Source organism: Neodiprion virginianus, chromosome 1, assembly GCF_021901495.1.
Source record: "Neodiprion virginianus isolate iyNeoVirg1 chromosome 1, iyNeoVirg1.1, whole genome shotgun sequence".
In the NCBI taxonomy this organism is placed as follows: Eukaryota; Metazoa; Arthropoda; class Insecta; order Hymenoptera; family Diprionidae; genus Neodiprion; species Neodiprion virginianus.
In genome coordinates, this window is record NC_060877.1 from 28749849 (window position 1) to 28765160 (window position 15312).

The window sequence follows — 15312 nt, forward strand, 5'->3', positions numbered from 1 at the left end:
AAATCGTAGACCGCTCTACGAAGGACGCTCTACGCGTTATTTTGCCCTTACAATTTAAAAAACTCAAACTCCAAATTCTTATAAAACTCACAATCAGTTTTGTAGTTTCTCAGATTTATCCATAAAAAATACACTTTTTACACATTTTTCCGGTAAAATTTTTTTATCTGGAGTCAGAACCTTCTCTTGAATTTTGAGGATAGTATTCTACTAAACAAATCCTTATACGTAGGCAGTCCTGTATACAAAAAGACGCATGTTATTTTCACCCGGTAGTTGAATTTATTTTCTTGCATATTTTGTACCTCCTTTTGTTCGGCTAAAATCGGACAATTAACAACTTTTACAAAATCGGATATCGTTTTTATTACTCTTTTAATGATATGTGGCCCTTTTCGTACTCATGCTCGAAGGAAATAAAGTTATCCGTTTATCTTCTCTGCAGCATTTACGTGTGAGGTGCTCTAATACATAAAAAGAATGTCTTTTCTACTTTTCATTCATTGTTTTTTCACACGATATTTTCAAACGTAGTATTTAAAGACAATTCCTAATCGGCTGTATGTTAAATTTTACCGCGAAATATAACATGTAAAGTAAAATTCGATCCTTGGCACGTACGTAATACAAGAATAACTTGTGGAAATCGGTTTTTCTTTCATTCTTATCTTTTATTTTATATATTTTTTTGCATCTCGGAAAGAATTCACCGATAAACAAGAAAATCGTTACTATAAAATATATCTCGAGTATTTTTACGCTTGAAAATGCGATGAAATAACAAGATGAATCGAATCCGCGAATCGATCAGGATTTATAGATATTAGTCGGTTTGGCATGGAATGCCCCGATTCCATATATTTATATGTGTGTGTGTGTGTGTGTGTGTGTGCGTCGAATACACGCTGAAAATGCTATAGAAGCCGTAATACTTATCATAGCCGGTTACACATGGCCGTAAAATTTCATGAAGCTTATCTCTGACGGGACGCGATATGCGGCAGGCGGCCGCGTCTTTTCCAGTTTCCTTCGCCCAGGAGGATGTCAATGTCCCGTCGCGTCTCGTCGCGTCGACGTTCCGCCGATCATCGCGTCTTGACGCGAGATTATATACGTTCCGGGTCCGCGATTGAACGGTATATAAAAGTACATGTACTACCCATATGGGTACCGAACCCATATCGCGTTTATCTGGAGGAAAATGTCGAGACGGAATCTCCGCGTCTCGTCCGCCGCTCATCGCGACCTCTTCGATCTCGTCCGTTGGATGGTTTTTTTTCTTCATCACTCTTTCCTCCCCCCGCACCCTCATCATTTTCAATTTATTTTGCATTTTGTTGGCATTTTTTTTTTTTTTTTTTCCCCCCTCCATGTTTTACCGCGGCATACTGTTTTTCCTTTTTGCTTTTTATCCCCCCTTTCTTTTTCACGTCTCCCTGGACCGACTGATCGTCGTCCGATTTTCCGTTCAACCAAACCCTCTCCTCCACTTCCTCCTCGTCCCTATACCTCCTCTTTTTCCGGGAGCAGGAGGAAGAACAATTTGATTAATGGACTTCTTGTCGAGTCCGATGTTCCCCGAGGGATGAAAACGGAGGACGTACGTTTCGGGGGAAAAATGCTACACGCTCTACTTGCCTGCTGCCCGCGATATTGACGCTGTTTAAAATTAAGCAATCGCGGATCGATATTTATTATTGTTACTACAGTGCGATGGCGAAGGTGTAGCACGGTGTTGATTGTTGCTCGATGAACTCGTATCAGTTTTCTTTCTTCTCTTTTACTTTTTATCCTTACATACGCTCATAATTCTTGCGAATTTTATTCCTCTCGTCAATTTCATACGTAATTTAAGGGCTGGAAGAAAAATTACTTACACCGATGCGGAGGTGAAATTTTCTTCGCGATATAAAACGATGATGCTTGATGAAAAATATTCGCGTGGAAGTTATTACGTATACACACCAAAGTGTTTCATATCCGAAACATTTTTTTTTTATTTTTTCACTCGTTTCACACACGCCTCGCCCCCTAAAGACTCGTGGTTTATTTTTTGACCTCAACTCGCTCGCACGCCGCTTTTTATACTTGCTATACGTGTTACACGTATCGGGAAATCGATAAGTTATACACACATCGTTAAGTGTATTCACGTATAGGTTTTTCTCCCCTTTTATTCCAATTTTTTTTCCTACCTGTACACGTACGTACTCATCCCCTGCAACTGTCGAATTTCACCTCGAGTCAAGCGCCGACAACCATCGATCACTTATTTGGTATTCAAATAAATATTAGAATTAAGGAGAATTAGAAGAAAATAAAGAGGGAAAAAAGAAAATTAGAACGGGTCGCCGGTATCGAATAATTTAGGAAATATTTGTTACGGAGACGTTTATGACAAATTAACACTCTGTATTAATGGATGATACTTTTCGGAAAGTTACGTTCGTAATTGCGTTTTAGCCTTGAATTCACTTTTCCCCTTTATTCGGCAGTTTACACCCAGCGAAAAGTTATTCTATGTTAAGGATATTTTTATGAGACGTAAAATATTGTTGAAATTGAATATCGAGATCATTTTTAAAATTAAATTCTTTTGCATCGTCGAGAAGTTTTCAATTGAAAATTTATACTTTATACCGATAGTACATTTAATAGACTGCAAATTGGATATCGACCTTAGTTCTTTGTGCTAACAGAACACTTGTGAAATTATCTCAATTTTTCATTCGAAAAAGTTTGACGAGATGAGGGATTTTGAAGCATAACGAAATTTACTCAATTGATAAATCTAGTTCTTTTACAGCATAACGACATTTATTTTTATGCATTTTTTAATTATTTTTATGGAAAAAAAAGAATATGAATATAAAACTGAATGCTTAGGTATAAAACGAACAGCATTAGGTTCAAACAAGACTTGAGAGACTAGATAAATCAAACAGTCTTGTGATATCTTTTTCTACTTTCTTAAAAACTCCTTTTCAATGATGAGATGAATCGAATCGTCAGTACAAGAGAAAAAGATTGAACAGGAGTTTTGAGGAAAGTAGAAAAAGATATCACAAGTCTGTTTAATTTGTATAGTCTCTCAAGTCTTGTTTAAACCTAATACTGTACATTTTATACTCAACATTCAATATTACATAATTTTTATTTTTTTTTCCTTAAAAATATTTCACAAATGCATAAAAATAAATCATGGTGTTCTGTAAAAAAGACTAGCGCTATGTTTTAATTCAACATACTTAAATACTTGAAAAAAAAGGATTATTAATTGCGGGGGATATTAAAAGTTATATTTCGCAGGCAAGTTCCGAATGAAAAAATGAATCAATAAACCATTCCATCGATTTTAATATTAGATCCCAGTGCGGCTCATTACTTTGAATCAAATAAATTATCTGTCGAATCAACGAGCGACCGTTTAAAATACATTTCCTCGCAAACGATGAAAGTTTTCTCATCCACAGCGTACACTGAACGAAAAATTGAGTCCGCCGAATTAGGCTTGGAACTGTAATGTATCCCTTAAGCCTGCGATGCGTCGCGTAATTAAGCCTCTCTTAATCCCGGCCCTTTTACATTGTTACAGATTGCAACAGGAGGAGGCCGAGAGAGATATCTACGAGTAATCTGTCTCTTGGCAAGAGCGGGTTACAAGGGCGGGAATGATCCTGGCTGGAAGTTGACGATAACCAGTCTCAGCCGAGTCCTTCTTCCGGAGGCCTTAGCTCGGTCAGCGGCACGACTATCGTCGCCCTTGCGGACCGCAGACGCGTAAAGCGTGGTGGCGGGAATTGTGCGAGTGAAAGGAGATGAAAGATAAAGGGGAAATCACGTCGTAAAAACCGCGAAGCCCTACGTCTCGCCTAATTGACAGGGCGAGGGGAAAAGGCGAGGCTTCAGCCGTCCTCGCTAAGGAAAGATCGCGAATTTACGGCCGAGGGCCAAATTCGATCGAGCTAACGAGTAACGGCTTTCGCCTAAACAGGGCCGAAAAAGGACCCTTAAATTTCGAGCGAGAGGAATTTTCTCACCCGATTCGAAAAAGGGAGGAAACGCGTCTTTGGGTGGTATTTTCTTCCTTCTTTCTTTCGTTTTTTTTTTTTTTTTTTTTTTTTTACTTACGCATTTGAAGAGGAAGAAATTGGGGGACGAAAAGAAAGAAAGATACTTTTCTCCTGAGCCGAGAGACGTCGAAACAGACACGAAGGCCCTGATTCGAGCTTACATGCCAACCGGATGGGGGAGGACGAGCTAATATCGTTCTCTTCGCTGGTTTGATTGATGATCGCCGGAGAAAAGTCGCCGCGTCGAAACAGCTCCGACTTCCGGTGCAGCCAGTAACGCGTCTCACACCTGTCAAAAGAGTTCCTCGATCCCGGAAGTGATAATCATGAAAGTTGAGCTGCCGATGCGGCCTGGATCAGGATGCGAAATTCCTCGATGATCTGACCTTGGGATAAACGAGTTTTTCGCACAAATGGGTTAAACGATACGCGAGAAGACCGCGATGGACGACGCCACGCTCATTTACGTTTTGCAAAATGGCGATCGGGGCGGCGGAGTTGAACAGGAAGTACAAAGAGTCAAAACGGATCACGGAATCCTCTCGTTTTTATTGTCGAGAAATCTTATGCTTTCCTTCGTCTTTATCGGGTCTGATTTATCAGTGCAAAAGTTATGATAATTCACGTGCTGCTGCTGAAAAAAATTGTTGTCATTGTGGATCGTGGATACATGATAGTAGAGAAGAAATATTGAGGATACTCTCGCGTATAACGTGCTGGAAAATTAATCGGAACTAGTTAGATCAATTTTTATACCGATAAATTGAAGGTGTACATCATTTTTGTCGGGATTATCAGTCGACTTATTGCATTTTTATACTTTGTATTTAAATACTTTTTATGGAAACTTTTCCTTTTCTATTACTTTACACTCATAACGAAACGGCCATACGAAATTCTTTATTTTTCGATTGTGTTCTCGATTCGACGTACGCTCGCTGTTTAATGTTTATCCTCTGTTTCACCACATTTTATTAACTTCTTTTGATCTGGTATTTTTTATCAAAGAGAAGTGGGCCGAGTTGGGGAGAAACAAGCTGCGTAGAATTTTGTTTGTATCCATTAGCTTCTACCATATATGATACTGTACGCAAATTCAGTTCGTGACGCAGCGATAGTCGAGAATTTTTTGGTTTATATTTTTTGGGAATGAGAAATATTGAGATTATTTTCAAAAAGTGTGAATAATCAAATAAGCAAAGCAGGCGTTTTCGCATAAATACAAATTCGTTCAATTTTACTGAACACGAGGTTTAATCGGGACTTTTATAAAATAACACATTAATCAATTCCAAAATTGAGAATCAATGAGATTGAATCAAGCCAAAGTATCATTAAATAATTACCAGTGCAGTGGGATATCAAAAAGTGTTGTCTGCGCTATCAGAAGGTATCTGTGTACCTGTAACGTCCGCGAGTGTTCAGTGCTTAAATTTTAGTAACGACAAAAAATAAATAAATAAATAAATAGACAAATAAGTTGATAAATATCTATAAATATTCGATGTAGAAGAAAAAGAAGAAAACATTAGTATTTGGCTCGTAAAACACTCTTTTTTTTCGCAACTCACTCTTTTGTAAATCAAACCGTCGTGAAAATTATTTTTTAAACAAAAATAAACACAGTTTCAATATATTGTACGCATGTACGAATATTTAATTATCCATCGTCGCATCTGGCGCCTGTAAATATATTGCGTGTATGTGTAACTACCTATATAATATATATTTAACGAGAGAACGAAGATAAATAATCTGCTCACGTACATGATATGAAATTAAAAGAAACGAGTGTGTAATAATTTATTAGTGAATTGTTAATTCGCGATGGTTGTAATCTCGGGTGGAGACGCCGGCATTCAATTGCTAGGCTCTCTGGTACCGCGTTGCGTTGTTAAACAAACAACCGTGAAACGATGCGTCGCCGCACTTCTCCTCGTCTCCATCTTCAGCATCTTTTATTACACCTACTATGTGATCAGCAGTCCATTTGCCAGGTAAGCCCTTTATACACCATGCATTTATTATCCATCCGCATGTTTCAATGTGTCTCGTTATATTTTCGCGTATCCGTTATCCTCATCATTCGGAATTAATGTTTGACCAATCGGCGACCAATTTCTAACTCCCAAAAATCCGGAAAATGAAAACCGCAAAATCTTGTACCATTGATGAATGAGAAACAGAGCGAGTAACGAACTGTATGTTGAATGACAACTGCAGAATAGTTATGTAACTCGCTGTTCGTATGTCCGACTGACCGCGCGATTTGTTCTCTGCAAGTTCCGTTCTAACTTACCAACACCTAGAAAGGGCTTATCAGCGGCATCACTGGATGCTCGAAAGTCCAAGTCCTGGTATAAGGTAACTAATCTGTAATCTATCTTTGAACACGTATCAACCGCAATCATCGGCGAGATTCGAAATTCCGATCACCCGATAAATGACATTTCGGAGTTTTTTAATTTTTTACAGTTCAACTTCTGGGATCCAATCACGCTAATGAGGTTGGTCCTCTTTAACGTTGGACTAGCACGATGAGTAGGTAGGCAGAGAGTCAGGCGCCGCAGCTTCCCTCCATCTCCCTAGTTATATACCGGTGTTCAGGTAACCCTTGAACTACAAAATTGTTTAACGGATTGAGCAAACTGTCTGCAAGTAGGTACTCGGTATGGCTAGACGATGGGATAACCCTAGACGATCTAATTTAAATCAGAGGATATATGCGTTATACCTACCGACTACGATGTTCGGCTGTGTGCCATCCGGCTGATTGTGAGCGTATCAAGCCCGCACACTCTGTTCGTGGATCTTTCCCTGTGTCGATGCTCCTACATACCTATATTCGTGGAACGTAACAGTTCCAATTCCAATTCCCGCCACGTCCCTGAAGCAGCAGCCTGCAGCAGTGGTTAGGCGCCGTCGAGCTGTCCGGATGCCAGGGCGCCTCTCGCCCACCCGCCGCCACCTCTCGCGGACGGACTCGAGTAGTTAATTACAGAGAAGACGAATATATACATAGGACTTCGCCGCTTCATCTCCTACCAATATGGACCAATCTCGGAGAGCGAGGATAACCGACTGCGCCCTTCTTCCTCCTCTCCGAAGACGACGACCTGCAAGACCAACCATCCCCGACTCCTTTACTCAGCCTTGGATTCGATTCACCCATGTATCTCCTACCTACCGCTACCTCATCCGCACCTTTCACGTGCCCACTTGGTTAGTTTCCGTCAATGTGCCTGCGCCAGTACCTCAATGCTTCTATAGCCAGGTTGTATGCGGTATACGTATGATGCGGATCCATGTGTTGGTACCCTTGATGCATTTCCCAGTCGGTGCTGATGATACGTATATCCTATGCCGAGGCGTAACATCCCAGAGCCGTACTGATTAGAGAGCTAAAGTTTCGAATCAGCGTACTAGTCAGCGAAACTTTACGTCATTTCGATAAAATGCCGCGCGGTGGCTAATCAGGAGGATAAACATTTCCATGGCCTCTCTTGCTTGTTGCGATTATCAGCATTTACGTCCGCGGACTGCGTTATGCCTTGAGCGTGTATACCGATGACTATAAATGCTCGACGAATCATGCTTCATCCATATTCCACTATTACCAATATTACCATACACTCCTTCGGTATGATCGATACAAAATTTATTCATCACGTAATCCAGATCGTAATGTCACTCTCGTGCGTTGAATATTACGCAATGACATTTGGTCGCTGAATAGAGTTGGTAGGATAGACTGGAATAGATGGGTAAAAATGTGTTTCTGATCAAATAACGCACGCAATTACTCACCGCCTATCAAATCTCTTTCTTCTCAATCGTATTTCTGGCTGGAATTATGGTAAATAAAAGCCAAAATTTTCTGTAGTGTACGTGGATAGTTTGGGTGAATATCACCAGAGTCCACCGGAGTAGTTTGTAAATTGATTATTGAAGTTTGACGAGGTGAATTTTGTATCTGAGGTTGAAGCTGGGCATACAAAGTACTTGACAAACTTGGTGATTATATACCTATTCAGCTGTTGGACGAGTAGCGGAATTCACTTTGCGAAGTACATTGGCTTTATGGCCGTACGTAGGTATCTCCAGCTGTACTTTGTGCAAGGTAGCGGCAACTCGTGCCAATTGCCCTAGTGTCTTATTCGCAATCAGTCACAGTTTTCGTACGACTGAGCTAGTCAAGTGGAAGTCGAAGAGCACCTTCTTGCAGCAAAACTACAGCAACGAGATTCGTGGCGCGGCAGGTTGCGCATGGGATAACATCCAAGGACGGACAAGTGTTGAGGGACTTCGACATTCCCGAGCTTTGAGCGAGTAATTCAAATGCCTGTCGTGGTATTCAGACGTTCCGGATGTTTGTTACTCCCTCCGCCAATCACTGCCAATTCAAACCTTCTCCTGCTGTCGTTGCCTCTACAACTCTGCACCGCTAACTCAATATCCCCCTCTTGTGTCGTCGCGTCGCCGTCGCTTGCCTGCTTCTTCCTCATACTGCAGACGCTCCTTCGGGATACGTCTTCGGAAGTGCACCTCCTGAAACTCCGGATTCCGGCGAGTCGTGAAATGTTTTTCCTGACGAGCCGCATGGTGGGAGCTTTTCACCATCATTCGCTATGTACTCCAAGTCATTCCTTGCTGAATCAGTTAAGTACGTCGTAAGTCTTGAAATTCTTAAAGACTTGGTTGCTCTTCCGATACCACAGTTGAGCAGTGTTTTCGTCATCAAATCCACTAATTACCGGAGTTCTACTTCCAATCTTAGATTTGTCTCCGTAAACTGTTTACTTTGTCGAACTACTACCTAGTAACCCTTGATTTGCAAACATTGGGTTGGGCAATCTTACTTATCGCTTAGTACATACTTTTGCCCGTGACACCAGCATATCATTTGACCTTACTATCATTAATCGCTGAAGTCATGCGGTCTCGTCAACTATAAGAGGATTCACTCTAAACCATTACAGACCTGACGAACTTGGTGCACCTACATATCTACTCATTAGCATTTTTGTTCTGAACTGCTTATCGTGATCTCAGCTTGAATTCAGCCGACGCGCAACTTCTTTGTCTTTTGTGAACTTGGATAAGAGAACGAGCAAAATAAAACCGCATTGAGATTATACACAGCTGTGACATGCAACGTACACGATGATACTTTTCATTTTTTCGAATGCGCACGTCTTAACCCGGAGTATAAGGTGACAGTTGTCTCTCGTTGTCAGCGTCGCGTATCCTTTGCAGTTGCACTGCGTATCTAGATCCTGGCATTTGCTGTCTATATTTTCCTGTTCAGACTTCGCTCGGTATCATCAATGTTGATGGTTCGTGAAGAATGTTTCAGGGATAGTGCTGGGTGGTTCGGAAAAGTGGTGCGGCAGCTCGGGCAGGATGCGTGTAAATGTGTAATATCACCCTCCTTGATCCTACGCATGTGTTTCACATTATTATCACCATACTGAAGAAGACTCGTACATGTTCTTTCCTGATGATATTATAGGCCCCAAAGCGTAACGAGTGTTCATTTTTTCTCCGCGTGCCTCATGCCTCCTCATAATCACTCTAAAATTACCCATTTTCAACCTTGTGTTGTAATACAAATAACGACGATGGGCATATTTTATCTACTACTGCAAGTCATGCACCTGTTAAGAGTTTTGTGAAGTAAAGGGACTAGAAAGACAAATATAGAGGAGTTGGTTGGAATAAAGGGCTTGAAAGGGTTCATCGTTTTGCGAGTGAATCGCACGTTCACGTAGACAAAGATAGAAAGGGATCGTAGAGAGGGAAACCGAACGTTCGATAAACATCGTTCGTTTTTATACGTTTGTTTTTACCTTCCCTGCACGCATACCCCAGTCTTTCTTTCCCCCTCAAAAAAACAAGCACCTCGCCTCGTATCTTCACATCGTGTGCCTGTCCCAAACACGTATACAATGCGAATCGCGTTAATGCAGCCGTCTGAAAAAGTACCACTTCCATTTCATACCCCAAAGTCCCGAACCCACATGCCACTGCTTTGTCAGTGGCGGCAGGAGGGTGGAAAATCCACGAGTTTTTTGTTTTTTAAAGCTTGAAGCGATCGAGTCTAATTGGATGTTATTGGACTTGTTTGGGTTCAGTGGATATTTCGACATTGTTAGTTTTTCAATCAAGTTTTGTTTATTGTTTTTCGATTCTTTTTTCTCTTGCAATGAGCGATTTTGAAAGAGACACAGTGTCTTTGTTTCAGGTTGTATATAAACATTTTCAAACTCTTAATTTCGTGTCGCAAAATCATTGTATGTCCTTCACTATGGGAAATCCGAGTCGTAGTTGAAGAAACATACGGAATAAACTCTTTGCACAAAAAGCACTTCTTCCTAATCTGTGCTTTTCAACAAAATCCGTTGGTCACGGTTCTCTGACGACCATTGAGTCACGCCAATTACCACTTCTGAAACAAAACACCCTTACGAAATTTAACCAATCATCACGTACTCGCTCTTCAAGTACGTCGTCGTAGCGTAGGTTATATTAACAATACATCTGGAAAGTCTTTTGCGAATGTAAATTGACCTTCTCAGATTCTGTAAGAGAAATTGACGAAGGGCTCTTTTTGCGGATCGAGTATTGGGGTCTGAAAATCCTCGAAGGGTTACTCGAACCACCGTCCTTTCCCTTTTCACATCCGGTATATTACGAAGACCCTCGCCTTCGCGCGTGATACGATGAGCTTCTTGACGTGACGCCGAGAGCTGCGAATATTACGCGTGGTTAATCCCTTCTTTCGCCCCCCAAGGAGCAGAAAGTACACGCCCCACGTAGCGAGTGTGTGATAAGCGAAGGGACCGAGGCACCAAAGTTCGAACAATTGTATCAAACCGCCCGCAAGCTCAGCCGAGCTTCTTCTCTTCTCCCCTCGATCCTGTTACCGTTAAAAGTGGGTGTGACCTACTTTCACCTATCGTTGGTGGTGTATTCACAATGTCAGGGTGGCCGTTTATTACACAGGAATTCTGGGAAAACTAAAAGTGTCACAGCAGAATTCCAACACAGTGAAAGAGAAGTTGGGAAACGGTAGGGAATTCAGCTGCTATCCACAAGCCTAGATGCTCAGGGAAATTTTTCAAGTTAACGTTCACGTTAACAACGTAACGTAACGAAGCAAACTAATAATTATCATTCCGCAACGTCAGAGTGACCTTGAAGTAGCTGACCGGTTTATAAAATTTCGTACAATCCCAAAGTTGTCATGAATGTCGTTCATCTCAAAAGTTCCAGCGTTGCATTAGCGTTCTGGATCTCAACCTCATAAAAAACTACGCCGCAATTATAGTAACGACTTGATTACGGATAACTCTATCCAGTGTTTACGACGTTATTTACTTTTATAAATTCTTGAACACATGAGTGATAAAAGATCATGGTAACGTCGTCGACAAATCTTTGAAATCGTGGAGCACGAATTTCTCTTTTACACTATTCCTGATGGATTCTCATAGTGAAATAGGGTATAAATTCGACATTTAGAGACCCCAGTGTCGGATATATATATATCGTAATTTCTCGGGTCAACGCCCCATATTGGAATGATTAGTCGTTGGCCTTTTAGCCCTGGCTTTGCACGGTGTCCATCCCGAGTTGATTCGAAGCCAAAGCCAGATTAGTCGCGTGATTTGTGCCCTTACACCGTCATGTCACAGGCACTCGCCCCCGACGAACCCTTCTCTCGTTTCATTATCTGCAAAAGGTTATACATTCGCCGTGGACTTGCGTATCTCCGTATCTGCAGCGCAACAATATCCGTATGGTTCAAATTTATTTATTCGCGTTTAAGTATATGTGTTCTTTGAAGAGTGCCGCTGATAGAATATACCGTTCACATTCTTTGGGACGAAATTGACCAAACGAAGCATCGTAAGTCAATGTTGGATAGCATCCAATTAGATTTCTAATTAATTGCATGTAAATTATAGATTACAATTTTTTAATTTGTAATTGAATCGAAAAAAGGGGTTGATTTCATTTGTGTATGAAATTCGAAATAACATTTCGTATATGGTCTTGATTTATATTTGATTCTAAAATACATTTCAATTGCATTTGTAATTTATAATCGATTCACCTTTCTGTTAATTAATTAAAAATTCGCTCAACACTGTCGAAAATGATACAACTTGTCGCGTGAGCTTACACAAGGTACAAAAGTACTCTCTGCGAGGAATGTTTTTAAGCTGATTCTTCAATTTGACAGAAATTGGTTAAAAAATCGCTTAGGACTTTATTTTACACGTTCCAGATTTCGTGTTCCAAATACGATTAGATAACTTGACTGCAGTTCAAACAGTCAATCGTTAGATATTACACTTTAACATCAAAGTTTTTTGCCTTGTTTTTCATCGTATGAATAAAGCTTGGATAGTTGGGGGTAGGAAAATCGCCCCCGCGCGTCCTATAAACACCGATTACCTACACGCAGTAGCTGCAGGTCGTCCGACACCGCACGTGTAAAATTTCCGATAACTGCAGGCTACATCGTTATTCTCTTTTGCCTCATCTCATCCGCATCATTTTACGTTTACACGCGTGTTTGCCTTTCAATAGTAAAATTTTTAGCCCTCCGGTGTTAAAATATTCAACGCATCACGCCAATTTCGTGAACCTACAATAGCGTGGCAGTTTATAAATTACAAACTAGTAAATGACAAAATGTTGTAACGCAATGCTCGCAACATTTATCCTGGTCTCCATCTCTCTCTCTCTCTCTGTTTTTTTTTTTTTCATTTTTATTCTGTATTTAGTTTAGAAGCGCATGGTGACCCAATTTCGCAGTGTAACCCATGACGCAGGAACACGGGATTAAATGGATTACGTCAATTTGAGCGCTTGAAGTTCTGAAGGACTATTAATTCTTAGCAGGGTACATCATATTGTACAGGGTAATGGGTGTAATACATGGAAATTGATCTTTATCTAAATTTTCTTAACAAAATTGACTGGTTGGATAAATTTTTCATTCTTACTATAATTGAAAAGTATACTTCGAGTCTCATGAATATCAAATGAAAAATAACTCGTCGAAGAGAAATTATATCGAGGAAACACTTGATCGGATGTAAAAATTTTAACGCATCAATAACAAATGAATAAAAGTCATTCGCGTATAATGCTTGAAAGTTAATGAATTGAGAATTTTTCTTAAAAATCTTCGGATTAATACAAAATTTTTCAATTCCGTGCAAATCATTATCGATCGTCATTTTAATATATTATAATTCTCAACGTTGGTTATTAACTCAATATTATGTTGAGACTTTATTTTTTGTATCATACAAAATAAGCCCTTGCTGGTGTTATTCCGTATATTACACACGTTTCGGGATGATGAGCCAGCGTCTTGGAGCTCAGGAACGAAGGCCTTCTCCTCCTCTCTGTAGCTGACTGATGCGATGGGGCGTTGTAGCCCTTAAACCGAAACGCCTAACCTAGGCAGAAGCTGATTAGGCTCTCGAGGTGAAAGCTCAACGTGGCGTAAGCGGAGCGGGATATCAAACCGGAGGGCTGCACCAGTTAATGGGTAATTTATGGACGGACGCACCTACGTTCTGTAATAGCGTTATAGCCGGCATAGTCCAACCTCTTACTCTTATCGAAACTAAGAATCAAGTTACGACAGCGAAAGCTCAGATATCTTTCCTCATTTTTATTACTCCTCTGACATGATTTTTCCAAGTTTTATGCTCTATGCATAAAATTAAGGGTTACACACACACACACACACACACACACACACACACACACACACACACACACACACACACACACACTATATATAGTGCGTGTGTGTGAAACACGTGCTGGCAAAATTTATCTGCCAGTGTAAGGATACAGATGAAATATTACCGCAACGTTATTTTTCAAGCAATGTTTTTCATATAATACGGTGTATCACTTTGTTTTTTACCCATAATAGATAAATGGTTGATTGCACAAATTCTATCTACGTTCGAACACTAACATTTTTAGCTGTATTGTACCGATAAGTTACGCGGAATCGGCACGCGTTTCTCTTTTTTATATCCGCATGAGCAAAGCATTGGTATTTAAAGCAGACGGTTATTAAGCAATCTTTAATTTCTCTTTGAAAATATACAACCGAACATTTTTCAACTTACAGCAATGGTCGATTTTTCACGCATGCAAAGAGAGTGAGAAACGAAATGGAAAGAAATGAATTGAAAATGAAGAGGTGGGGCAATTGAAAGGAATGTGTGTGAAGAAAATTTTTATCCGGATCGATTTTGAATGGCGTTGGCATTCATCGTCCAAGGGGGAAAAGCTTGTGCTACTTTAGCTGACGTTTATTCGCGGAAAAACGACGCGGGAAAGCTTTTTGAATGACGTAGGTATGCGTGTATAAAAGTTGTACGATATTCAATGCTCTGAGTATTGCAGTATTAACATCGACTCTCAAAAGCTCAATCACCCGACACGTTCATCCCTGATAAATTAACCTAGGTATACCATTATATGCGCGTTTTTTCTCTCCTCGATATCATAGACGCGTTAGTCTTGCGTAATTTTTCACTTCAAAAAATGAATTGGGATAATTTTTTTCTATTCGTCTGTTATCATTTGTTCCATCATAGTTATCGGAGACTTCCAGCTCTCTGATTACTTATTTATTTACTTGATCATTTTGCAAAATTTTGCCCAGCAATTGCAGCTGGTCCTTTAATCATTGTTACTTGGAACTCAATAAATTAATCAGTATATTTGATTAAGGCCGTGTGGTGTACACCAATCAAAGTCTCTGATTGAGCGGCTGATTGCGGGCCGACAAGCTGTGTGGCGTAGATCAATATCGACAACTGTTAGTTTCACTTTGAGAGCATAAATTTATGTACACCTATACCGGCTTCGTCTTTATCGGTCATCTTGAAGCGAACTGCCGGAGCCGCGAGTTTCCTTTTATCAACACAACAACATTCTTGCAGCAGATGATAAACCTTATCGCCAAACGTCCAATAATACGCGTATATGACACAAGTTGAATCGATGCCTTCTTGGCTTGGCGATAATCGTACACGATGAGAAAAGTTGTTGCGAAATTAGTTACGACATCGGTACCATCAAAAACACAGTCACATTTATTATATTCGTAATGTCGATTACGATGCTAAAGGATTTGCTGGAAATACTCTAAAAATGTACTATAGCTAGCTATCAATTTCATTTTCGTGAT

General features: G+C 40.3%; 1 protein-coding gene across 3 annotated transcripts in view; it reads left to right on the forward strand.

Annotated features, from left to right (window-relative positions):
- The first annotated feature begins 4122 nt into the window (after positions 1-4122).
- LOC124297360 (bifunctional heparan sulfate N-deacetylase/N-sulfotransferase) overlaps positions 4123-15312 on the forward strand; it is a 63312-nt gene continuing 52122 nt past the window's right edge. For 2 of the 3 annotated variants that reach the window (XM_046748300.1, XM_046748308.1), the window contains exon 1: positions 4123-6070. In XM_046748300.1, coding sequence (XP_046604256.1) covers positions 5901-6070 — 170 coding nt within the window. In that variant the 5' untranslated portion in view covers positions 4123-5900. Of the gene's footprint in view, positions 6071-8607; positions 8737-15312 lie in introns of those variants that run through there. The other variant, XM_046748316.1, reaches the window with a different exon arrangement.